Source organism: Oncorhynchus tshawytscha, linkage group LG07 (assembly GCF_018296145.1).
Source record: "Oncorhynchus tshawytscha isolate Ot180627B linkage group LG07, Otsh_v2.0, whole genome shotgun sequence".
In the NCBI taxonomy this organism is placed as follows: domain Eukaryota; kingdom Metazoa; phylum Chordata; class Actinopteri; order Salmoniformes; family Salmonidae; genus Oncorhynchus; species Oncorhynchus tshawytscha.
In genome coordinates, this window is record NC_056435.1 from 50,742,783 (window position 1) to 50,770,656 (window position 27,874).

At 41.6% G+C, this 27,874-nt stretch overlaps 1 protein-coding gene across 3 annotated transcripts; it reads right to left on the reverse strand.

The window, feature by feature from the left end:
* Positions 1-5,927: 5,927 nt before the first annotated feature.
* LOC112254769 (protein FAM219A) lies at positions 5,928-27,874 on the reverse strand. 3 transcript variants are annotated; one of them, XM_024427600.2, is made up of 6 exons: positions 27,583-27,874; positions 11,579-11,678; positions 9,579-9,669; positions 8,625-8,708; positions 7,045-7,120; positions 5,928-6,529 (listed from the first exon to the last, which is right to left on the reverse strand). In XM_024427600.2, the coding sequence occupies exons 1-6, from the start codon at positions 27,640-27,642 to the stop codon at positions 6,371-6,373; spliced, it is 570 nt and encodes a 189-aa protein (XP_024283368.1). In that variant the 5' UTR covers positions 27,643-27,874; the 3' UTR covers positions 5,928-6,370. The 3 variants fall into 3 exon arrangements, with proteins under 3 accessions (XP_024283368.1, XP_024283369.1, XP_024283367.1); XM_024427601.2 differs by having other exon boundaries at positions 7,066-7,120; positions 11,579-11,681; positions 27,583-27,873; XM_024427599.2 differs by having other exon boundaries at positions 11,579-11,681; positions 27,583-27,873.

Sequence of the window (27,874 nt, forward strand, 5' to 3'; positions counted from 1 at the left end):
AAAGTGTTATTATTAAAGTGACTAGTGAGCCATTTATTAAGGTGGCCAATGATTTCAAGTCTGTATGTAGTCAGCAGCCTCTCTCTGTTAGTGATGGCTGTTGGCCTTGAGATAGAAACTGTTTTTCAGTCTCTCGGTCCCAGCTTTGATGCACCTGTACTGACCTCACCTTCTGGATGGTAGCGGGGTGAACAAGCAGTGGCTCGGGTGGTTGTTGTCCTAGATGATCTTTTTGGCCTTCCTGTGAGATCGGGTGCTGTTGATGGAATATGTAATAGGGGGAGGGTTATTACTCCACCCAAAAATACAGCATGTCATGAAAAAGGGACAAAGCCCCAAAAAACAGGTATATAAAATATATGTAACCCAAACAACAGAGCGAGGTTTAACCTCTAATAATTATGAGCGACGAAACCTGTAATAACACTACAAGGGAAGAGACCCGAAACAAGAAGTGCACAATACACATAGCACGAAAGCCGAAAACAACAAAGCACAGGCCTCGATAGTCTAGGTCTCGATAGTTCTGGTCTTGACACCGTATCTGAAAGACGATCAGGTGAACCAGCAACTCATTGTTATGGTCCATATTATCCTCTATTAACCTCTTGGTACACAGGAAGTTATACTTCCCACTGCCAGTCATGGAGAAAAGAAGATGGTATCTAGAACTAAAAGAAAACAAGTGTCACTTCATATACACAAACAAATCCTGACTAGCGTTTTTGATTATATAAAGGTTCTAAGGCCTATTTCTCAAATTTGATGATTTGAAACGTAATACAAATGTAATATATGATATGTGATTAATACTTTTCGTATGATCTATAAATGGTGATAATATATTATATAAATAATCATATTTAGCAGATACTTTTGTCCAAATCAACTTAAAGTTATGCGTGCACATATTTTACATGTGTGGTCCGGTGAATTGAACCCACTATCCTGGCATTGCAAGCATCATGTTCTACAAACTGAGCTACAATTACTCATTAATGATCTGTAAAAAAAAACAACTAAAAGACACTGTGTGTGTGTGTGTGTGTAACTCAGGGAGGCTGGCTGTAGGGGTTGTTGTAAAGTTTCTGGAAGAGACCGACCAGCTCAAGCAGGATGGTCACTCCGCTACCGTTGGAGTCTGCTCCATGACAGCCACTGTTTCACACACACACAATGTGAATAAATGTCTATTTCACTAGTGCATACACAGTGTGATGTTGACTTACTGGAGTAAGGCCGTATGAGTCATAGTGGGGCGAGATTACTATGGTGGGCACATCCTCTCCAGCACCAGGAAGTACACCCTGAAGGCACAGTGACCAATCACAATCTGTACACAAGTCTGACATGGCTATGTTGGGACCAGTAGGCCTAATACAGTATTTCACATCCAATTATCCTTTTGAAACCAAATTGCATGATTCATGCATGCATAATATGCCATAACAACTAGCTGATGTCCTTGGTCATAGACAGGGTTGGAAAGACATACTCACTTCCAGAGTGATGATTGTGTTGTCAGTGATTGGCTTGATGGGCTTGGTGTTGCTCACTAGAATCTGAAATAGGGTGGCTGTGATCATACACCATACACTGCCGAGACAGAATGAGAAATTCAATAAAAGAGAGAGGGAGAGAGAACTATTCAAGCTGTGATGTATGAAAGATGCTGAACCAATTAAGTGTATGACTATTCAAATCTCATTTTACATTGCGCTATATGCACTCCTCCTCCTCCTCCCTCTTCTCTCCTTCCTCACAGTTTCTACCCCTTTCTTTCCTCACCCCCCTCTCCAAACCTACTCTCCAGACCCTCCTCCTTTCACCTCGGACCAGTATAGAGGAGGTGAGGGTGGCTGCGGCGTGCTTGACCTCTTCGGACATATAGAGGAGCTGCTCGTCCTCCATTCTCGCAGGAATGATGGTAGACTGCAGCAGCACTTCGCTCTCACTCACCATGAAGCTCTGTATAGAAGTAAAGGGTTACCGTTATATTGGCGTAATGTGCCACACATCCAAAACATGTCAGGTGCCGGGTAGAGAAACAGACAATGGCATAAACCCGCAGATTGTCGTATACTCCCAAGTGATGGATATTAAAACAGAACGGACCCCAAACCCTGAAATAAAGTCTAACCTACCTGTATGATATCCTGGGGGATGGAGGACATGTTTTTTGGGGAGCAGGAGGAGTACAGCACCCCCAGCTTTTGCGTCATGGTGAAGTCCGGCAGCTTCATGACGACACAGCGTCCTGCTAACACCGGTTCGTCTGCTGAGCCAGCCTCCGCCTGCACTGTGGCACTGCGACAACCTCCACAGCCCAACACGGAGGTCACAGGTCAAAACACATGCATAAACTTAACTGCGGACCTGCACTAGAATTGTTTGAAATAGTAAAATAACGGGTGTAAACTTTATACTGGTGCAGATACTAAATAACTCTGGCCATGTGACCCTACCATGTTTTTCCTGTTGTACGTTGTACTGCTGCATCCTATAGGTGGTGAACTCATAGGATACAGCAGGCAATGTGTAGGCATGCAGTAACTGAACACAGCAGGAGTAGTGCAGCCGCTCAGGACAACATTCTCATTAAAATGGCTCCACGTCCTGATGATATCCTCGTACTGTCCTGTCACAGGAGCCACTGTCCATCATCTGTCTCTGGGGATAAAGTCAGGCTAATCACCCCCTCTTCCCTCCCCACACCCTTCTGACCTGGCCCATAGTCACTGTCACACCCCCTTTCACTGGTGAACGTAATTACTGTACACGCCCTTGGTCATTGCTTACAATTTGCTCTCAACATTTTTTTTTATCAGAAACTCTCACCAGGTGCAAACTTTACATCTGTTTTTTCAAAGATGGAATTATTTTTGGACAGAGCAAAAGACAACATGCATTACATAGTTGCTGACATTGTTCTATTTTATTTAGTTTCGTTTTTTTCCAGCCAGCACCTGACCATTGGATGTGCATATTTTTCCTGGAACTTGCATCACATCTTTTAATTCAGACCTCTGATATTTATTAGTAGACATGATACACTACACAGAACGATAACATTGTTACATACTGAAATTGTTCGCATCTTCTTTACAATCATAATAAGCGTCTGAATAAAAATAGAGACTATGGACAACCTTTTACATCCACAAAACGGCACTAAGCTCAAAATATTGTGAGTACTGTAATATTCCGGTGCAGTTTCACAGATGTAAAAGTGTTGCCCTCTGTGTCCATGTTAAAATGCATACCCATTTTTTCAAATAAATTAAAACATACCACTGGCAATAAATATGGCACTAAAATGCATTACTTAAGGCATACTCTACTTTAGTTAACTTAGGGGTGAGATGAAGTATGAACTCAGTTCAATGACAGGGGAAACTAACGCTTAGGTCTCAGCCAAAGCAGGTATACATTCCCATTGCATTTGCCATCGGGATGATGTTATCTTGAATGATGTAGACTAAGCGTTTTTCCATTTTGTGCCTACTGAACACAGTGTTCCCTGTTTTGTACCATCACAAACAGCAGGTATTTTCATTGTTTTGGATTGACCTGTTTGCACTTGAATTGTCCATCATTTGAGTGGATTCACACTGGAGTCAACCCTTCCTCATATCATTCATCGCACTACGGTGGAATGCATTGGATAACCAAGCGCCCAAAGCAGTATAGTAAAGAACATCCTTACATTTCCCATCCCTTTCGTTACATACAGTATGCTATACACAGTCTTGGATTGTTAGACATTCCCTTTCAACAAGTTGCAATTCTTCATGTGACACATTTTACAGTGCACGCTGTGTTTGTGTACCGTGTGTACAGTGCATGTGTGGTTGCACAGACTCCTATGAATGGCTCGTGACTGTGTCGGTGGCAGTGAGAGAAGCACAAGGTGGCACTACAGCCTACTTCTGGAAGCACTATAGCCTAGAGAACATGGGCTGCTGTGGGTAAAGGTGGACATGTTGCCAAACCACTATCATTAGTACAAGTTTGCTGGTATCATCCCTGCTCCAGAAGTCAGAAGGAAGGACACATTCTCCATTTCAACTGGTATATTGATATAATAATTTATCACCATCTCTTGTTAACTTTCATGGGCATAACGGCCATAATGGATGGCTTCATTAAGAATGATTTATTTTACACCATCATACCAGGAAAGGAATGTGCCTTTGGCACAGTTAAACTACAATACCCACACCCACTGGGTGTCAGGACTAGTAAATGGTATTACAGTATGGCAGGTACAGTACTCGTTAGCACATGAATGTGTTAGCACATTAATCCTATTAATCACATTGGAAAATGAGCTTTTCTTACCTATGTGTAATAATAATAATTCATTTTCATTCAACTGTTCAAAGCAATTTACACACACAAAAAAAGGAAAATATCCCAAGATCATAAGTACAATAGTAGACAAGTGAAGACAGCATAAACTGAAATTAACAATGAGTACAAGTATAAGCAGGAAGACCTAATACACAATGATTTTTGAGGGGTAACTGAAACCTTAAGATTTAACGAAATATCCACTATATAAGATACAATCATTTTCATGTGGATATTAGTAGAATGACACTAAATACACACTGGCTTCACTAGTGGTCCCAGATAAGTTTGTGCCGTCTTGCCAACTCCTACAGTCATTGTCATGCCAAACAATGTGCAAGACGGCACAAACAAACAAAGCTGTTTTCGAGTCATATACCAAAGTCGTAGATAAGAATAGTTATTCTGATGTCTCTCACCTTCATGTAAAACAGAGATTTTGATGGGGATTTTTTTATTATGTTAATTATATTTCCGCAGGGGTGCGGACATCAACTCTAGGGGATTAAACACGTATCACAACAACAGGGAAAGAATGAAAGAGGATAGAAGTAAGACGACTGCAAATCCCCTCAAATCAAAACTCACTTTGCATTTCAACTAATGAGGTCCTTGGAATTGGAAACCTAAAATATATACATGGTCAAAAGTATGTGGACACCCACTCGTCGAACATATCATCCCAAAATAATGGCCATTAATATGGAGTTGGTCCCCCCTTTGCTGCTATAACAGCCTCCACTCTCCTGGGAAGGCTTTCCACTAGATGTTGGAACATTGCTGCAGGGACTTGCTTCCATTCAGCCACAAAAGCATTAGTGAGGTCGGGCACTGATGTAGGGCGATTAGGCCTGGCTCGCAGTCGGTGTTCCAATTCATCCCAAAGGTGTTCGATGGGGTTGAGGTCAGGGCTCTGTGCAGGCAAGTCAATTTCTTCCACACCAATCTCGACAAATCATTTCTGTATGGACCTTGCTTTGTGCACTGAGCCCTGGAAAGGGCCTTCCCCAAACTGTTACCACAAAGTTGGAAGCACAGAATCGTCTAGAATGTCATTGTATGTTGTAGTGTTAAGATTTTCCTTCACTGGAACTAAGGGGCCTAGCAAAAACCATGGAAAAAACAGCCACAGACCATTATTCCTCTCCCAACAAACTTTACAGTTGGCACTATGCATTCGGGCAGGTAGCTTTCTCCTGGCATCCGCCACACCTAGATTTGTCCGTCGGACTGCCAGATGGTAAAGCGTGATTCATCGCTCCAGAGAAAGCATTTCCACTGCTCCAGAGTCCAATGGCGGCGAGCTTAACACCACTCCAGCCGACACTTGGCATTGCGCATGGTGATTTTAGGTATGTGTGAGGCCATGGAAACCTATTTCATGAAGCTCCCGACGAACAGTTATTGTGCTGATGTTGCTTCTAGAGGCAGTTTGGAACACGGTAGTGTTGTAACCAAGGTCAGATGATTTTTATGAGCTACATGCTTCAGCACTTGGCGGTCCCGGTGAGGCCCTTAAATGTTGTAATGCTGAAGTTGTTTAATTTTGGACATGATACACACTTAGACAACTATTCATTCTGTTCAATCAAATGTTTGTTATTTTCCCATGCTCACAGTGCATTGGCTGTTAATCCCTCCATACGTACCGTAACAGAAACAAAGACTTTCAGAAGGACATGCAAAGGCGAAGATCTATTCCACAACAGGCAATCTTGGAAACACTGCATTCTTGAGTCCTTCTTTTGTCCTTGTGTTTTATTCCAAGAATACTACTCAGACAAAAAAACCTAGTACCTCACTGGAACATAACAAACAAATGTACGCACATGTCCTACCATAGGAGTACATATTTTGTGCATTTTCACCCTTTTCATATCCACACTAATTCCAATAGACCTATTCTTCTGTTTTTTTCTCCCCCTCCGATCATTGCATTCTTTCTCCCTGTCGCCGCCCCAGTGGTGAGGTAAGCTCACTGCAGAGGGTGGAGTCATGGCGTATATTGTGGGAGGGGCTATTGGATCTGGCAGGCTGAGGAGGTGGTGGCTTGGCAGCATATGCAGGTGGGGTTGACTGATTTGGGCGGGATCAGATCCAGATCTTCATCGTCAGGGATTTCGTCGAGCCGGTAACCGTCCTTCAGAAGCTGGATGTTGAGATCCTGGTTGATCTGCTGCAGGGGACAGAGGAAAAAAACAATCATTTCACAATCATAGTAATAAGAACCACACATCTCATTATTGAGTTGAAATCTTACTTGTTTTAGGTACAACATACGGATCTATAAAATTGCTATGGGTCGTGCTAGTGCTAGTCGTTGTATAGTCAGTTGTACACCTAACACCAAGTAATGGTGTCAAATGATTAAACTGCAGTGAGACAATAAGGAGAAAATGACAACTAAAACACATCTATAGACAGACACATATATGAATAGAAATGAATGGTGATGAAGCATTATTGATGTCAGCAAGTGCTGATTGTAATGTATGGATAAATCATGACTGATAGAAACTCCTTAGTTATAAATTGACTAAAGTGAATGGTGGTCAGAGATGAGATTCAGGTTACAGGATAAAGGCCATGGGAATTAACATAAGCAGGACCGTGTCATGACAGGTTATGTAGTGCCTATGACAGCTTATAACAGGGTTGAGGTGAAATTAACCGTATGTAGTGCATAGATACCTGGTCCCTCAGACATCTCACCTCGGCGGAGGAGTATCCAGACGAAGAGTATCTGGACATGTCAAAGTCATCATCACTGAAACAAGAAAAGATTAATAATAAGGTTCCTGGACCTCCCTAACACCAGGGGGCAACAGAAACAAGATTGATAGCGACAGTAAAAGAAGTCAAACATCCGTAAATAGTACAATATTGTACTATGGTGCTTAATTTCTAGACAAAAGGGGAAGAAGTCTCAACTCATTTTGGGATACATTTATTTATTTATTTATTCTTTATTTAACTAGGCAAGTCAGTTAAGAACAAATTATTATTTACAATGACGGATACTTTCGAAATTGTTGAGTGTTCAGTGTTTCAGGGTATACTCTCCCAGAAAGATTTATGAAAATCAAAATGCAGTGCCATGTTATTTTATATCTCCAGGCATCTCCCTAGTAGATAATAAGGTACCACAAAGACTGACATTTCAGAAGGATTAATTTATTCTAGCAGAGACAACCAGCAGAGACAATCTGAAACCTTCTGCTGATCCTGACTCCAGTAATGAGTCAGGATCAGCATTCTTAATGACGCTGAACCCTATCAGACACGCCCAAACTCAAGACAACAACCTCAACACAAACACGTACTGTATGCACTTTCATGTATTAACGCATGTGTTTACGTGTTTCTTAGTGTGCGTTCGAGTAAGGGCACATAACATAATACAAAAGCGTGTGTGAAAGAGGAGACCGAGAACAACAATGAGAGTGAAATTGAGTGAGAGTGTGTGTAAGAGAGACAGAGAGAACAACAGAAAGAGAATAACTGAGGGAGTGAGTGTGCATGCATAGCTGGAATAAGGGAGACAAACAAGTGTCTCTCTCTCTCTGTGTGTGTGTGTGTGTGTGTGAGTGAGTGAGTGAGAACATTACATTATCATTTGGATGGGTGCCAGAAAGCTGGGATCAGTAAAGGAGATCCCATCGGCTGAGAACATGATGGAAAACAACAACACAGGGTGGGGGACCCATGAGTGCATCCCAAATGGCACCCCATTCCCTTTATAGTGCACTACTTTTGACACGGGCCCTAATCAAAAGTAATGCACTATTAAAGGAATAGGGTGCCATTTGGGACACAAACCTTCTGTCTCACACACTACTACACTGTGCAGGGAGCACTGGGAGCACAGTAGGAGGGAGGACCCTGAGCCTCTTTTCCCGGCGGTACAAATCACAAGCCCTTTAATCCGGCACACTGGGAGAAGATTTTCCCTCATTTGGGAATGCCTCTGCCTGCTAAGAGAGCGGCTCAGAGCAGAGCTGTAACTGCAAACTTTTCTCGAGTTGTGTCACTCTTTTTTCTGGCAGGGGCTACTCTTTCAGGCTGTATGGAATTCAGGAAAGTAGTTCCCCATGCATTGTGACAGCGCTTTAAAAGGCTGAAGGCTCACAGTGGACCTCTGGAACAGGGCTGTTGGACGGCAGTTTTAGAGAAAGTAGCCCAAGACATTAGCAAGATGTGAGATTTGTTTCAATAAGGATTATTTTTCTCGCCTTGTTTAAATCCCAGAGTAACATTATGTTCACTGTTACCTGTCTGTGTCCAGCGTTACCAGGGGCTTCTCATCCGGGCTGGTCTGGTCTAAAGAGGAGTAGCCTTTGTTTGGCACCACCAAACTAAAGAAGATGAGAGAAGAAAGTCTTGGAGATTAGAAGCATAAAACATAGGAGGTGTGTGAAGAGGAGGTGAGAGCCACCAACCCTGTAATCAAATTTAGCAGAAGATAAATGGGGGTACTCCTCAAAGTCAAATCTTAGCTAAATTCCAGTTACTGTGGTGCCAAAATGATGATATTCTGGTTTCCTCTTCTGATCTCTTGAATACAATAGACACGTGGCTAAATCTGGGACAAAACTGTGATATTATAAATACCATGAACCAGCCTCAACATCAGCAGCAGCAACTGTCCTAGTCAGCCACAGCAAGGGTTAGCACTCTCCTAGCCTGGTTAGTGCGCTTTGGGGTAATCTCTGGCCTTCAGAATAATGTGGCTGCTGCCTATAAACTGGGGCTCTGGGTTTAGAGGGAGCTGCTCTACCATATCTGATAATCCACCCAGGGACTAGGATTACAGACAAAGGGAATGGGCCCCTGTTAGTGGGTTTGACTGAACCAGGCCCAAGGTTTTTCAACTAAAGTGAGTCTGAATTTATCATTCACAATCCACAAGGATACCATTTCTAAAGTCCCTGTTTGAAATATTCATGGTTTATGTTTTAAATGTTAAGTGTCATCATAAACACTGGTTGGCTGTCCCCTTGCAGGGTTGGTGTAGAAATTCTTTGAATGGCTATTCTTTCTCTGCGTAAGAGTTTACAGACAAACCTTTCTCTAACTTGTTATAGAATTTCAAATTGAAGGGACTGTACAAAATGTTACAAAAGAAGTCAACCAAGCACCAAGCTGCCGTGAAATGACGTCGGGACAAATAATAAAAAGAGCATGTTAAAAGCATAGGAAACCAATAGTGTGATCTTTATTGTTACCGTGTTCTGGCCATGACGTTGTTCTTCTTTGGTTGGTGGTTGACGGGGCTATTCTTTACTGATCCCTTCCTGGCCAGCTCTCTCTGTTTCTCTGCCAATCACAGGAGATTCCATCATATATATGAATGAAACTGTCACCCCATTGTCATCCGGGGAGTCCTTCCTGCTCAACACACAGTACTCAACTCAGAGCCTCCAGTTTCAGTGCAGACCGAATCGTTTTGCTATATGACGTATAACGATGACTGTAAACCCTATCCCCCTTCTTCGATCTGTATCAGGTGAAATACTACTACCCTTTTCCACAATTTATTCAATTTATTTGCTTGTTCATCTGCTTTTATTCATGTAGTGCAGGGATGGGCAACTTTGATGGGGGTGGGGGCCACAAAAAATCTGAACTCATCATGAGGGGCCGGAGTTGCTCATGGGTCAGCAATTCATGCAATTCTATTAATTTTCCGATGGGGAGAGCAAAATTAACTGTTTTACAGCAGATTTCCTGCAATTATACACATTTTGAGACTGGCTAACAAAATCAATGGGGGACCCTCGGCTGGTAATTCGGCTATGATTACTAAATTTAGACTGCTGTCTGCTAGACTAACTTACCAAACTAAAATTGTTAAGCTGACATGGGATAATTGAGTGGCTGTCAGTGACTGACATAACATGAGAAAAACTGCTGACGCACAACCAAATTCTAACTTGCAACAGTTAGTCATCGACTGAGTAAAACAATTAAATAAGTTGCCCATTCCTGCTTTAGTTGGTCTATAATTTATTTGTTAACATTCAGGTCTATCACTACCTTCCACCTGAAAATGACTAAAATCAATATAAGTAGGCAACTGCACTGCAACACTGGTTGTGCTGACACAGAACACTGTGGTCATTGATACCTCATATAAGCCTAGCCCTACTGGAGGGGCATGTCAGTAGTTATTGTAAACTTTGGGCTTGACCTCTATATGACTTCCACACTGTGGCATGTGTGATTGGAATTCCCCTGCAGTGCAGTAAAGAATAACCAAGCTGCCAAGAGATGATTGTGATGCAAAGCCCAATTACCATAAACCTGACACTTTATTTACTTAATCTCTGAAGCACAGTGCTGCTGACCAACTGAGTGCAGGAGAGACAGAGGGAGGGAGATATGGTTATGGGATTGGAAGTTGTCACCTCATTGCTCTTTCAAAGTTGTTGCCCCAGAATACAGTGAGTAAATTCAGCCTGCCAGTGCTAGACTGTCAAAGAGGATCTTTATGTGGCTCCAGCAGAATCTGGGTATTGGCTTTGGCCAATAAACCCCAAACAACCATAGCAATGCTCAGGAAGATTAATACACTAAAACTTTATTCATGGAGGAAACAGCCCAGATATTCATATTCAACTATGACATTATCAGTCAGTAACTCACAACCTATTTCGACAGCTCTATGCCGAAACGTTCCACACAACGTGGTAAAGGAATAATGTTCCAGAGATACAGTTCATGGCAAAGAAGAATTGCATCACTTCAGTGCATCTGGCAGAACCTGCCTTTCTACATGGTTCATGCATGAAGTGCTGCATGTGGCCTAATAGGAAGAAAAGCAATATCAAAACCGTGAAGGTTCAATCCCACTTTTGTATACACCCATCAGAAATATTTATTGTGCTCACTCACAGAACACAGCGTTGTTGCAAAATAATAGATGAACTACTGACTGAGAGAATTACTTAATTAACTCATTAAAAGGGATACTGTGAGATTCTGGCAATGAAGACGTTTTCAATTTATGAATTCACTCAAATGCTACAGCTGGTGGTTGTATGTTGTTAAACTGTATATTGACTGACAGACTGAAAGATTTAAAAATGGATAGACAGAGATGGTCTTAGTGAAGGTCACCATGTGTTAGTAAACACAGGCACAGTGATGCTGTACATATGTAGGGAACGAGGAGTGGAGAGGTGTGTGTGTGTATGTCTGGTGGAGATGCTATAATAAGGCTCACCTATTTTCACTTGCAGTGGGGAGGGCTTGTAGTTCATGGCCACCGTCTCACCTTCTCTAGTGTCAGAGTCGGCCTCAGAGGTGTCGGATGCTGCTGGGTCCTGCTGCAGAACAAAAACAGATTATACTTTTCCCATGTTTGATAAGGACATTTTCTATTAGATGTGTTCACATTTCAAGATTTGCTGTGGTTGTTTTACATTTGACCCCTACGGCACAAATCAGCTTTCATAAACAACAGCCCTATTTGCAATTCCAAAACAGGCAAACCATTGCAGCATAACAACAGGTGGAAATAGGGGGGTTATATTTTACTGTTTAGGTTAGGCTCTGCTCACGTGAGGTGAAAGCCGGTGACAGAGGCCACTGTTCAGTGTGTGTACGTGTATATGTGCCTGTCTGTGACTCTGCTAGGTCAGTTGCCACTGCCAGAGCACTCTACTGGCGAGGCTGGGCTGGGAGTAGGCCAGTGTGGCTTTCTGTGAGTGACGGCACCTGGGGGTCTGTGACAGAACAGAGGGTATTCCTTTTGGAGCTCCAGTGGTAAGAGAGAAGGAAGAGCGTCCCAAATGGCACCCTATTCTCTAAAAAAGTTCATTACATTTGAGTAGTGCCCGATAAAGGGAATAGGGTGCCACTTGCCACAGACAAGAACTGCTGGGTGGTTGAGGGTCTGGTTGGCTGACTGGTCGGCCTACTCCACTGACAGAGCCCTGCATTATGTTCACCAAAAGCCTAGCCCTGTTACAGCCAGCTAAAGTAGGCCGGAGTGGAGAACCCACATGGGCGAGGCCTGCAGGCAGCCTGAAAAAACCACTGCATCCTCTCCAGGGAACTAACTGGCTGACGTGTTGAAACAACAGACCACTAACAACCGGCACAGCAGGCAGGGCCTGAAACTCCCTCCCTTGCAGTTTTCCCATTCTGCTGCCTTCAGTTTAACAAGCACAGTTTATTACATTTAAACAGGTACTGTGTTGAGTCTACACTGTAGACAGACATGTCATTAAGCAATAGCCTCCATTTTGGGATTGTATTAGGATCCCCATTAGCTGTTGCAAAAGCAGAAGCTACTCTTCCTTGGGTCCACACAAAATATGAAACATAACATACAGTGCATTCGGAAAGTTTTCAGACCCCAAATTTTGTTACTTTACAGCCTTATTCTAAAATTGATTGAATTGTTGTTTTTTTTCTCCTCATCAATCTACACACAATACCCCCTAATGACAAAGCAAAAATAGGTTTTTCTTTTTCTGTACAAATGTATATTAAAATATAAACTGAAATATCACATTTATGTAAAATGAATAAACAAGAACAGCTCAAGGACAGAACTACATCAAACAATGTTTTAAAGGCACACGTAGCCTACACATCAATACATACACACAAACTATCTAGGTCAAATAGGGGAGAGGCGTTGTTTATTTTATCTTTATTTAAATAGGCAAGTCAGTTAAGAACTAATTCTTATTTTCAATGACGGCCTAGGAACAGTGGGTTAACTGCCTGTTCAGGGGCAGAACGACAGAACGACCTTGTCAGCTTGAACAGCTTGGGGACTAGTCCACCGCTCTAACCACTACACTACCCTGCCGCCCCAGTTGTGCAGTGAGGTGTTGTTTTATCTGTTTTTTAAAACCAGTTTTGCTGTTCAATGCAATATTTTTTTCATGCAATATTGGCTCTCATACTGTACTTACAAAAAAAAAGGGATTTGGGGACTGTGAAAAGACCCCTGGTGGCATGTCTGGTGGGGTAAGTGTGTGTGTAATCAATTTGGGATTTTCAACACATGGGTGTTTCTTATAAAAAGAAGCAGTCTCTCCTCAACTCTTAGCAAAGAGAGACTGGCATGCGTAGCATTTATATCAGCCCTCTGGTTACAATGAAGAGCCAGCTGCAGCTTAACTAGGCTTTTCCTTGCCGCACTCAACCACACAACTGGACAGTAATCAAAATAGGACTAAACTAGAGCCTGTAGGACTTGCTTTTTGGAGAGTTGTATCAAAAAAGCAGAGCATCTCTTTATTACAGACAGACCTCTCCCCATCTTTACAACCATTGAATCTATATGTTTTGACATGACAGTTTACAATGTAAGGTAACAGCAAGTAATTTAATCTCATCAACTTGTTCAACAGCCACAACATTCATTACCAGATTCAGCTGAGGTCTAGAACTTAGGGAATGATTTGTACCAAATACAATGCTCTTGTTTTAGAGATCTTCAGGACCTGTTTATTATTGGCCACCCACTTCAGAACACACTGCAACTTTCTGTTAAGGGTTACAGTGATTTCATTAGCTGTGGTTGCTGATGGGTATGTGTGACCGACCGGCTCAAATCGGTCTTAAGTAGCAAAATGTAAAATTGTGTTTTTTTTAATACATTGGATAAAAGTAGAGACTCAGAGATACAAATTGGTATATCAAACACTACAGTTGAATAACAATGGGAAAGTAATTTTACTTTGAAAGTTGATAAACTTTTGAGAAAATGGCCTTTGAACGTTTTTGCACTACTACTGGAGAGCCCTTCTTTGTCTACACCCATTTAGCATCGTTCACACCCTCTTAAGCTTTAGCCAAACCCATCTCTTTAAGGGTTGATCAGAGCGTTCTGCAATAACAACAGCAGTCAAGCACACCTTTAAAGACGTTTATTATACACAGATTCAAAATAGCTATAGATAACAAATATGTGTTTTGTGGTTGTGACTCTTGACCATTTATTTTGGGACTGTTCTTAAGTCAGAAGAATTTGGAGTGAGTTAGAAGATTTTATTTGAAAAGGAACTACTATTAAAGTTAATTTGAAAGACTGTGATATTTTGTTTTATTTTGATCAAAATGATATGGACCCTGAATGAACTTTTATTGTTAATTTGTTTATTTTTAATGGCAGATTCTTTATCCATAAAATGAAGTGGGCAGAGAACAAACCCCTCTTCACACTGTTTAAAAGATAGAATTGAAATATAATTTTGAAATGATCAGTACGTGTAAAAACAAAAAAGCAAAATGTACCATAAAAAAATTGATGTTATGTCCCAGCTAACAATGACCTGCTGGTCCGCCAGAGTTTTTTTGGGTGGCACACCGTTAGCAGCTCGCTGCGGTCGGGCCTCCGGCAGCAGCATCGGCAAGCCGATAGTCGGCAATGGCTCATCTGTCCACTACTGTTCTTGAGCGGCAAGCCACTATGCTAGGTGGAGGTCTGACCTTTAGTGGAAGAACTTCGGCATGTCGATATGCGGACCGTGGTGTGTGATCTGCTGTAACACCTTCTCATAAATTGAATAAGTACTGCTACTATTGCTGAAAACAATATAAATATAAATAAATAAATATATATATATACACACACACACAGTTGAAGTCGGAAGTATACATACACCTTCGCCAAATACATTTAAACTCCGTTGATCACAATTCCTGACATTTAATGGGTCAAAACTTTCAGGTTGCCTTCCACAAGCTTCCCACAATAAATTCAGACTGCTCTTACTCCCTCATTTTTCAGAATACAAGCCTGAAACAATTTCTTAAGACTGTTGACATCTAGTGGAAGACATAGGAACTGCAATTTGAGATCTAAGTCAATGGATACTGTAATGGCATTGAATAGAAAACTACAAAAAAAGAAAAATCCTGCTGCCTGAATGGATTTTTCTCAGGTTTTCACCTGCCAAATCAGTTCTGTTATACTCACATACATTAATTTAACAGTTTTGGAACCTTTAGAGTGTTTTCTATCTAAATCCACCAATTATATGCATATCCTAGCTTCTGGGCCTGAGAAGAAGGCAGTTTAATTTGGGCACGCTTTTCATCCAAAATTGCAAATCCTGCCCCCTACCCTAGAGAAGTTAAACCTGACACCCTGTGCGGATTGTAACCGCACATGTCGTTCGGCCTACTGTTACGAAAAACACAAAATTGAAACATGGCACCCCAAGGCCTGTAAATCTGTAAGCAGTTGTGACATTAACAAGAAATGTCCAAAATTGCCCAATCTGTAAAGGGCCTTTGAAAAGCAGACGCTGAAGTGGTTCAAGAGGTGCCACACAAGTGTTATATTCAGCCCTTGGCTGAAGATTAACATTCAGAGAAATATGTTTTCTATGATTTTGAGGGTGATAAGTGGTCGGCAGAGGGGCCCTCTTTCTAAAACACTTTAGAAAACCCCAGTACAGAAACTTCACGTTTATAGCGCACAATTCTAGAGCCTATGACTCCTACCTTCTTTTGAACCCCTTGATACAGCAAGGCGTTGCACCCAGTGTCATAGCTCAAGGTAGTAAAATCTTGTGTTTTGTAGACCCCGCCTTCAACCAGAGATACATTGACAGTTTAAGCTTCTTACCCATGAGATTGGCTCAAATGCCAGAGGCCTTGAGTTTTGAAAACTCTGTGAAAGGCTGGTTCCCCCACTTCTACACATCTGAGGAGAATCTACATTATATCGGATCTTATCCCAGCCCCGAAATGTACGGGGGTGATCAAATGTCTCCCAAAGAGCTAGAGAGATTCCTGACGTGGTACGAGACAGTAAGACATAGCACCTTTGATTTCCATAAAGAGATGGAATCATACTGTGACAATGATGTGGTTATACTTCGTGAAGGATGCCTCAGATTCAGAGAAGAGGTAATCAAAGATGCAGGCATTGACCCCTGTAGTTGTACAACTATTGCATCGGCATGCACGAAAACCTATAGTACACACTTTCTACCTACAGCCTCTATAGCTATCCCCTCGCCTGACAACTACCGACGCCAATTCAAGTCATACTCTAGTGGGTCCATTCAATGGTTGGAGTACCTGGCCCAGGATAAAGACATTTTTATTCAACATGCTTTGAATAGGGGTGAGAAGGTGTTTGGGCCTTATCATGTAGATGGATACACACAGATTGACAGTGTTGAGACCGTGTTTGAGTACAACGGTTGTTTCTTCCATGGTTGTAAATGTTGCTTTGTGCCCCAGGACGTGTGTCCTAACCCAAAAGACTTTTGGTGAAATTAACCAAGAGTTTCAAGACAAATTGGAATCTTTACAGGCTACTTACGGGTTAAAAGTGAATGTGATGTGGGCGCATGAATGGATCGCACTCAAAAAGTCTGATCCTCATATTCGAGCCTTCCTTTCCAGCTTTGACACACCAGAACCCTTGGAACCATGACAGGCCTTGTATGGAGTACGTACCAATGCTTTGACATTGAGGTATGTAGCACAACCCGACGAGACAATAGGATATGTAGATTTTACATCACTTTATCCTCATGTAATGAGTTCCTCATGCTATCCTATGGGGAATCCTGAAATTATTCACCACGACTGACTTACCCCAAATCTATTTTGGTCTGATCAAAGCAACGGTCTACCCTCCTAGGGGTTTGTTAATACCAGTGTTGCCTTACAAGGAAAACTTTTCTTTCCCCTTTGTCGCACCTGCAGTGAAAACAACAACCAGGAAAACCCTTGTGATCACTCAGAGAATTCAACTGTCAAGGCTCTTTCTTGATCTAAGGCTCTAGAGATGGGGTATAGTGTGGCCAAAATCTTTGAAGTGTGGAACTTTTCCAGGAAATCAAGACACACTTTTTAAAGAGTACATCAAGACCTTCTTGAGATGCAAGCAAATGGCTTCAGGCTATCCTGCATCGGTCACAGATCAAGAGAGCAAAGACAAGTACATTCAAGACTATCACGACAGAGAAGGCATACTTCTTGACCATGACAGAATAGAGGTCAACAAAACCAAAAGAAACATGTCAAAATTGTACTTAAAATCTCTTTGTGGGAAGCTTTCACAGAGATGCAATATGCTAACAACGTCAATCATTAAAGACCCCGAAGGATTGTTGGAATTTGTTTTTTCGGACCAATGAGAAATTTCACATTTTTCATTCTTGAGTCAAGACATTGCCCTGGTGCAATGGAGATGTAACAAGAAGTGGGTTCTACCTCCGGGTAATGTAAATGTGTTTCTTGAAGCATTTACCACGGCCTATGGCCGACTTGAACTGTACATGGAGCAGCTTCAGAGGTGGGTTCTGTACCATGACACAGACTCTGTGGTCTATGTAAGCAAACAGGGTGATTGGAACCCCCCACTTATCAACTATCTGGGTGGTTTAACGAGTGAACTCTAAGATGGTGACCATATCACTGAATGGTGCACCTGTGGTCCCAAAAGCTATGATTTTAGGACTAAAGACAATCACGTGGTGTTGAAAGCCAAAGGTGTGACTCAAAACTATGAAAATGCCCACGTATAAACTTGGAATCAATCACACGCTTGGTCGAGGGGTTTATAAACGATCAGAATAGTGACTTGGAGATTTTGAGCTCCAACAAAAAAATTGTGAGGGATAAAAAGGGCTTCCATCTAAGGAATGCCCCACTTACTAAAATATTCAGGGTAGTCTATGACAAGAGATCGACCGATTATGATTTTTCAACGCCGATGCCGATTATTGCAGGGCCAAAAAAGCCGATAGCGATTAATCGTCCGATTTTTTAAATGAATTTGTAATAATGACAATTACAACAATACTGAATGAACACTTATTTTAACTTGATATAACACATCAATAAAATCAATTTAGCCTCAAATAAATAATGAAACGTGTTCAATTTGGTTTAAATAATGCAAAAACAGGGCCTCCCGGGTCGCGCAGTGGTTAAGGGCACTGTACTGCAGCGACAGCTGTGCCATCAGAGAGTCTGGGTTCGCGCCCAGGCTCTGTCGTAACCGTCCGCGACCGGGGGGTCCGTGGGGCGACGCACAATTAGCCTAGTGTCGTCCGGGTTAGGGAGGGCTTGGCCGGTAGGTATGTCCTTGTCTCATCACGCACCAGCGACTCCTGTGGCGGGCCGGGCGCAGTGAGCGCTAACCAAGGTTGCCAGGTGTTTCCTCTGACACATTGGTGCGGCTGGCTTCCGGGTTGGATGCACGCTGTGTTAAGAAGCAGTGCGGCTAGGTTGGGTTGTGTATCGGAGGACGCATGACTTTCAACCTTCGTCTCTCCCGAGCCCGTGCGGGAGTTGTTGTGATGAGACAAGATAGTAGCTACTAAAACAATTGGATACCACAAAATTGGGGAGAAAAAGGGTTCCAATTAATTTAAAAAATTATGCAAAAACAAAGTGTTGGAGAAGAAAGTAAAAGTGCAATATATGCCATGTAAGAAAGCTAACGTTTAAGTTCCTTGCTCAGCTGGTGGTTCCTTTTAGCATGGGTCTTCAATATTGCCAGGTAAGAAGTTTTAGGTTGTAGTTATTATAGGAATTATAGGACTATTTCCCTCTATACCATTTGTATTTCATTAACCTTTGACTATTGGATGTTCTTATATGCACTTTAGTATTGCCAGTGTAACAGTATAGCTTCCGTCCCTCTCCTCGCCTCTACCTGGGCTCGAACCAGGAACACATCGACAACAGCCACCCCCAAAAAAGTGTTACCCATGCAGAGCAAGGGGAACAACCACTCCAAGTCTCAGAGCCAGTGACATTTGAAACGCTATTAGCGCGCACCCCGCTAACTGGCTAGCCATTTCACCTCGGTTACCCCAGCCTCATCTCGGGAGTTGATAGGCTTGAACTCATAGGACATCATGTTACACAATACATGTATGTTTTGTTCGATAATGTGCATATTTATATCCAAAAATCTCAATTTACATTGGCACGTTACGTGCAGTAATGTTTTGATTCCAAAACATCCGGTGATTTTGCAGAAATACTCATAATAAACATTGATAAAAGATGCAATTGTTATTCATATAATTAAAGATAGACTTATCCTCTATGCAACCGCTGTGTCAGATTTCAAAAAAACTTTACGGAAAAAGAATAATCTGAGAACGGCGCTCAGAACCCAAAACAGTCAAAGAAATAGCTGCCATTTTGGCGTCAACATAAGTTACAAAAAACACTATAAATATTCACTTACCTTTGATGATCATCAGAAGGCACTCCCAGGAATCACAGTTCGACAATAAATGACTGATTTGTTCCATAAAGTCCATCATTTAGCCACTTGTTGTTAGCATGTTCAGCCCAGTAATCCATCTTCATGAGGCAAGAGCACTTCCTCCAGACAAAAACTCCAAAAGTTCTGTTACAGGTCGTAGAAACAAGTCGAATGATGTATGCAATCAATCTTTAAGATGTTTTTAACTTTAATCATCAACAAAGGTTCCAACCGGAGAATTTCATTGTCTGAAGAAAAGCATTGGAATGGGAGCTAACTCTCTTGTGACCGCGCGTCATGAGACCGAGGCTCTCTGCCAGACCACTCACTAAAAGAGCTCCTATGGGGGACAAAATGGTGCCGTAGAGAGAACACGGTGTTTCAGCGAGCTCTCGTGGCATTCGTAAATTTATATTCTTACATTAATCTCCTAGCTTGAAAAAGTGGTAGAATTGGCTAAATAAGTTACCATATAATGAGTCTTGACGACTATTTCGCAAAAATCTCCGACAACATGCCCAATAGAACTACTAAGAAGTCGACCAAAACCACCACCCCTGTGGATGTGCATGAGGAGCTAGCTAACGTTAGCGAAGCTAACACCATTGCGGATACAGGCACAATGGACCTTATGATTCAAAAGATGACTGATAACATTACTAAAGTGATCGATGCTAAGATAAGAACGGTCTTGGAAGCAATAGCAGGCCATTCAGCTGAAATACAGAGGGTTGTGAAACGTGTTGTTGAGGTGGAAGGAAGAATTGCTGCAGTGGAAACTTTAACTACATCTATGGACGCTAAGATAAAAGCACTTGAGAAACAGGTGCGCGAAATGGCGGAGCACATTGACGACTTGGATAATCGAGGACGCAGATGCAATATTCGTGTAGTGGGACTCCCGTAAAATTCTTTGAGGAATGGATCCCTGGCTACCTACAAATGGACACTAAGGCTGGTCGTGTGAAGCTGGACAGAGCCCATCGCTCTCAAGCACCGATACCCGGTCCCAATCAGCGCCCACGGCCGGTGGTTATAAAGTTCCACAACTTCACCGACAAGCAGCGCGTCATGGATGCGGCTAGAAACATCGGCTCTGATGGTAGTCAACATAAAGGTCCAAAGGTCTCATTCTTCAATGATTATTCCACAGCGGTTGTACGAAGACGCAAAGCGTTTGATGAGGCGAAGGCTCGACTCAGGAGAATGAAGATGGACTACGCACTGTTGTACCCGGCCACATTGAAAATTATGGTCAACGGATCACCTAAAAAGCTCTACACACCTGAAGAGGCTGCTGCGTTTATTGACTCTCTCGGGTAAATAACTTTAAGCTGCACCTCCACAGCATTGAATAACTTTGTTTATTTTTGGTTGAATCTGATAATGAAACAGTGGTGTGAGTCCTCACGTACTCCGGCTCAGTAATATTCGTATCTTTATTATTTTTCTTGCTAAAGTAATAGCCACTATAGCTCAGGCTGAGATATGTGTGAATCCATATTGGTGCCCAGGCTTGGTTTTAGGTGGAAGAGCCTCAATCTTCTTCTATTGATTTTCTTTTCCATACATATAAAGGATGAGGCTATTGAGTGGCAATGCAGACTTAAGAGTCTACATTGGAGAGTTGAAATCCCCTGCATGTTAGCTAGTGGGAAAACCCCCTTTTGGATCTTTACATGTTTCATTTTTGGGTTTAGTATAGTTCGAGTTCAGGGTTCATATCGTTTGTTTATGCTCAGTGAGATAGAGGAGAGTTCAACACATGGAAAAAGGTACCACCCCACTTTTACAGTAGGATCCAGTCTGGATATTGAATGGTCAAGATACAATGGCAGGTAACAGACTGCGTGTATGTACATGGAGCATTAGAGGGAGCCATAACCCCATTAAAAGGAAGAAGGTGCTGTCTTTTTTGAAAAAAGAAAATATTGATATTGCCCTGTTGCAAGAAACTCATTTGATGATGAGCACCTGAAATTACAACAAGGGGTGTAGCAATTCTGGTGAAAAAGAACTTACCACTTAAGGTCTTGAATTGTGTCAAAGATAAATTTGGTCGCTTTGTTATAATTAATGGTACTTTACAAGGGCAGAACATTTCCATAATGAATATTTACTTCCCCCTGCTCACCCCCTGATTTCCTCACTAAGGCATTTCTAGACTTTTCAGAATTAAACTCGGACACTGCAGTGGTTGGAGGAGATTTTAACTGCTTGTTGAACCCCTTATTGATAAGTTTCCCAGCGATATAGCTTCACTCTCTCCTCAAGCTAAGTCACTTAAAGCTATTTGTGATGATCTGGGGTATGCGGATGTCTGGAGAGCTTTTCAACCCTCCAACAGAGAGTTCACTTTTTTCTCTGCACCTCATGGATGTCAGACTAGAATAGATATTTTTTTTTATGCCCAGGACGTCTTTGCAGTCTGTTTTATCCGTTAGGATAGGAAGCATAGTCATATCTGATCATGCTGAGGTGATCCTGGACATAAAACTCAACGGGGCATTCAATCGGTCAAGACATTGGAGGTTGAACAGAACCATTCTTAAAGACCATACATTCACATCATATTTTATTACAGAGTTTAAAGCATTTTTCTCTATTAACTCTCAATCAACAGATAACCCCTCGCTCCTTTGGGAGACCTGTAAAGCGTATGCCAGGGGTCTGATTATGTCATACACAGCTACTAAGAGGCGGGAAAAGCAAAAAATGTTAGAGGGTGAATTAGGAACTAAAGAGAAGGACTACATTAAAACGCCCACTCCTGCCCTTTTAAAGGAAATATCAGTCATTAGATCAACGTTAGACTCTCTCCTAACACAGGACGCTGAAAAGAAAATGAGATTTGTCAGGCAAAAGCTATATGAACATGGCGATAAGCCAGGAAAGTACTTGGCATACCTAGCTAAAAAGAGGGCTGACTCTCAGTCAATTGCTACTATTACTGATTCTGATGGTGATCATTTATATGAAAATAAATTGATAAGTGACTCATTTAAGAAATTTTATACAAACCTTTATGCCTCAGAACTGCCAAAGGATGCACCAATATTAATGGAGAACTTATTTTGTAAGATTGAGCTCCCTACTATCTCCGAAGAGCAGAGGTCCCTCCTTAATGCCCCTATTACCAAGGAAGAGATAATGTTCGCAATTAAGAATCTGCAAAATGGTAAGGCCCCAGGACCAGACGGGTTTTGTAGTGAGTTCTATAAATAGTTCCATGGCCTGATCCTTGAGCCATTGCGTGATATGTTTAACCACTCATTTTCAAATGACCAACTCCCTCAAACGCTGAGAGAAGCCAACATTTCACTTATTCTCAAAAAGGGAAAAAGTCCAGAGTCTTGTTCCTCGTACAGACCCATTTCCCTTCTGAATGTGGATAGAAAATTGCTTTCTAAAATTCTAGCCACAAGATTAGAGGACTCACTGCCACTAATTGTGAAAGGAGACCAAACTGGCTTCATTAGGGGCCGTAAGTCATGCAACAATGTCAGGCGGCTTCTTAATGTAATTCAAGCCTACCAACAAAGTGCTGTGGATGGTCTTGTGCTCTCCCTAGATGCTGAGAAAGCATTTGATCGTGTGGAGTGGTCTTACCTATTATTTGCTCTAAATAAATTTGGTCTGGGGGACAACTTTATAAAATGGGTGAAAGTTTTATATGATGATCCTCAGGCTGCTGTCCTTACTAATGGGCTAAGGTCAAATAGCTTTTCTATACACAGAGGTACCAGACAGGGCTGTCCTTTATCCCCCCCTCCTCTTTGCACTCGTTATGGAACCACTGGCCGAGGCCATCAGGGTAACGCCTGCTATACAGGGGCTGCTCATTGGTGATGTTCGCCATAAAATAAGCTTGTATGCTGATGATGTCCTGATATTCATCTCTAGTCCCGAGACTTCAATTACATCTCTTATTAATATTATTGAATTATTCGGCGAATTCTCAGGCTACAAGATTAACCTTACTAAGTCAGAGGCTATGCCACTTGGTAGCCTACACTCTGTACCTAATACTTCTCCCCCCTTCCCTTTTAAATAGTCTCCCTCAGGTTTCATGTATCTGGGTATATTTGTAACTCCTAAATTCCAGCTAATGTACAAAGCCAATTTTGTTCCCTTGTTTGATACAATAAGACAGGATCTGGAGCGCTGGAACTCTCTCCCGATTTCTTGGTTGGGTAGAATATCCCTCTTGAAAATGAACATTTTACCTAGACTACTTCACCCAATCCAAATGATCCCAGTATTACTCTCCAATAAGGTAATAAAGGATGTAAATGGATGGCTAAGTTCCTTTATATGGAGTAAACGCAAGCCAAGACTTAAGATGGTAATATTGCAGCTGCCAAGTTCTATGGGCGGCTTGGACCTGCCCAATATCAGGTTCTATCAATGGTGTGCCCACCTTTGTTAGATTTCTGACTGGATCACAAATGATGACTCCTCTATTTGGTTAGACATTGAGACTTCTCTTTCAAAATACCCCTTACAGGATCTTTTATTTTTCAGAAGTTTCAAGTCTGTAGAAGATCACTGCAATAATCCCGTTACACTTAACACACTCAAAGTATGGAGGTCAGTTCAACGCTTCCTGGGAAGGTCCAAACTAACCTCTGCTCTTACCCCAATTCTTAACAACCCAGATTTCAGTCCAGGATTGCTGGATGCTGGCTTTAACTTATGGCTTAATAAAGGCGTACGCAGGCTAAATTACTTATTTGCTGATAAGATTTTGTTGTCATTTGAGCAGATGGTCGAGAAATATCGACTCCCAAAGCAGGACTTTTTCCGCTTCCTACAAGTAAGACATTATATTCTGAAGAGCACCGCCTTAATTGGTAACCCTGATGTGTCTGTCATTGAAAGAATGCTTTTTTCCCCACAAAGGAAAATGTCTGTAAGACTTTTTTATGATACTTTAAGGTCCTTTTCTGCTGTCAACACAGAGAGAGTGAAACAAGTTTGGGAGAAAGAATTGTCTGTTACTATTGACGAAGAGATGTGGGAGGACATTTGGAGATATGCAAAAACAATATCTATATGTAACCGTACTAGAGCAATCCAATTAAGAATAATACACAGATTGCATATATCCCCAAATCTCAGACATGCTTTTAGCCCCACTTCCTCTTCCCCTCGGTGTCTTAAATGCAAAACTGATACAGGCACCCTAACACATTGTTTATGGTCATGTACCAAAATACAAAGATACTGGTCTGGTGTTCTGCAAGAAATTGAAAAGATCCTAGGGGTTGACCTGGAATTGGACCCAGTTTCTTTACTGTTAGGTCTCCCTAGTAGGCATGTTACTTCTGTGGGTAAAAGGAGGCTTTACAACATCCTTACCTTCGCAGCGAGGAAAAACATCCTTTTACAGTGGATTAGTGATAAGGTTCCTTCTATTAAAGATTGGCATAAGATACTATTTGAATGGGTGCCTCTGGAATATCTGACATGTACATTGCATTCTAAAACAGACCAGTTCTACAAAGTATGGGAACCTTATCTAAATTACCTAGAACCTGAGGTATCAGCTATTATGCTGCAAGGATTCTCTTAGAACGGCGGGGATCTATGTATTTCAGAACTACACTGTATGTTCCATGTGTGGAACCTAACCTCTTGGTTTAAACTGAGCTTTTTTGTTTAATTTCTGTTTGTAAGTTTGTTTAAAATGTATGTATTGAGAGACGCAATGATGTTGATGTGGCGAGAGAAGCACCGAGCGGGAAGAGGAAAATGGTGTACGTGTGTATGGGTGTGTATCTGTGTGTGTGTGTGTGCGTGCGCGTATGTATGCGTATGTGTGTGTATATGCATGGGTATATGTATGTGTGTGTATGTATGTATGTGTATATATATGCGCGTAGATATGTGTAAGTGGGTGCTGTTTTTCTTGTTTTTGTTCTGTGTGCTTTGTCTCTGTTGTATCTCTTAATATGGGTGAAAATTGTGAAATTCCAATAAAAAATACTGTTACAAAAAAAAGAGCTCCTATGAGCCCCTCCTTTATAGTAGAATCCTAAAAGCAGTATCTAAAGACGGTGAAATCTAGTGGAAGCCCTAGGAAGTGCAAGCACATCCATAACTAACAGGGATTTCAATAGGCACTGTTTTGAAAATCGATTTCTCACTTCCTGTTTGGATTTCTTCAATGGGTTTTGTCTGCCATATGAGTTATGTTATACTCACAGACCTCATTCAAACAGTTTTAGAAACTTCAGAATGTTTTCTATCCAATACTAATAATAAAATGCATATATTAGCATCTGGGACTGAGTAGTAGGCAGTTCACTCTGGGCACGCTATTCATCCAAAAGTGAAAATGCTGCCCCCTATCCCAAAGATGATAACACACAGAAATACAAGCCTTAGTTCATTAATATGGTCAAATCCAGAAACTATCATTTCGAAAACAAAACATTTATTTTTTCAGTGAAATACGGAACCGTTACGTATTTTATCTAACGGGTGGCATCCTTAAGTCTAAATATTGCTGTTACATTGCACAACCTTCAATGTCATAATTATGTACAATTCTGGCAAATAATTTAGTTTTTTGTTAGTAAGAAATGGTCTTCACACAGTTCGCAACGAGCCAGTCGACCCAAACTGCTGCACATACCCTAACTCTGCTTGCACTGAACACAAGAAAAGTGACACAATTTCCCTAGTTAAAAGAAATTCATGTTAACAGGTAATATTAACTAAATATGCAGGTTTAAAAATATATACTTGTGTATTGATGTTAAGAAAAGCAAAGATGTTTATGGTTAGGTACACATTGGTGCAACGACAGTGCTTTTTCACGAATGCGCTTTTTAAATCATCACCTATTTGGCGAAGTAGGCTGTGATTCAATGATAAATTAACAGGCACCACATCGATTATATGCAACGCAGGACAAGCTAGATAAACTAGTAATATCATCAACCATGTGTAGTTAACTAGTGATTATGTTAAGATTGATTGTTTTTTATAAGATAAGTTTAATGCTAGCTAGCAACTTACCTTGGCTCCTTGCTGCACTCACGTAACAGGTAGTCAGCCTGCCACGCAGTCTCCTCGTGGAGTGCAATGTAATCGGCAGTCTATATAAGGTCCCACAGTTGACAGTGCATGTCAGAGCAAAAACCAAGCCATGAGGTTTAAGGAATTGTCTGTAGAGCTCTGAGACAGGATTGTGTCGAGGCACACATCTGGGGAAGGGTACCAAAACATTTCAGCAGCATTGAAGGTCCCCAAGAACACATTGGCCTCCATCATTCTTAAATGATGTTTAAGTTTGGAAGTTTGGAACCACCAAGACTTCTAACTCAATGACATATATACTTTTTTACATTGTTTGCAAACTGATTTGTGCCACGTATTAATGCCAAAATAACATGTAAAACAGGCAACAACAAAAAACGTGGGGCTCTGCCCCTCCTGTCCTGAATGATGGGTCGCCACTGGTGTGCATTAAGGTGTCTAATAGAATAAACGACAAAAACAAATGTAGACTTATGTATGCATTACTAAGCTTCCAGAATATTTTTTTGCGAAGATGGAGGCGCGGTGGCTTCAAAACATCGCTGTCATCTAGTGTATATATAAATCATTGGCTGGGACTATGCATCAGCCGGAGACAACAGCTATTCACCCCACCAGCAGCAACCGTTAACATATCGAAGCGAGCTCTTCCCCATCCCCAATTCACAAGAAATAACACGTCACCAGTTTAGTTAAAGACTAATCGATGTCAACGATGGCTAGACGAAGTCCATTCAATCAAATGTTATCGGTCAGAAGCAATGCAAACGACGACTCCATAAAATCATTGATTGACATTGCCATATAGAATGGGACCCCCAGCAAGCAGCCAGCGACTGGTGATCTGTATGACAAAGATGTTCGACAAACCAACCCGTACACGCATTTACATTGTAGTTCTAGGCTTAATTGCAACATAATTTGAACACTTAAATGTAACAATAAACGCTACAACACATTACACTTACCAAGGGCTGTGTCTCTGTTACTGGGGGTACTTGGAACCTATCCATTTCTTCCTCCATCATTTTGACGAATCGTTCGTTACACCGCCAAACCGATGTAAGATCTAAACATTTGTAAGCATAAAAATAATCAAATAAGGCCTTAGTTTGTCGCAAGAATTATCGGTTAGTTTGCATGATTCTAGTTGGTTTCTGCCTATAACCACACAGTAAGGCATCAGTGGTTAAGGCATGGTCCGAGGTGACTCAACCAAAACAGACAGAGATACGTCGATACCATCTTCCGGGTCTGGAA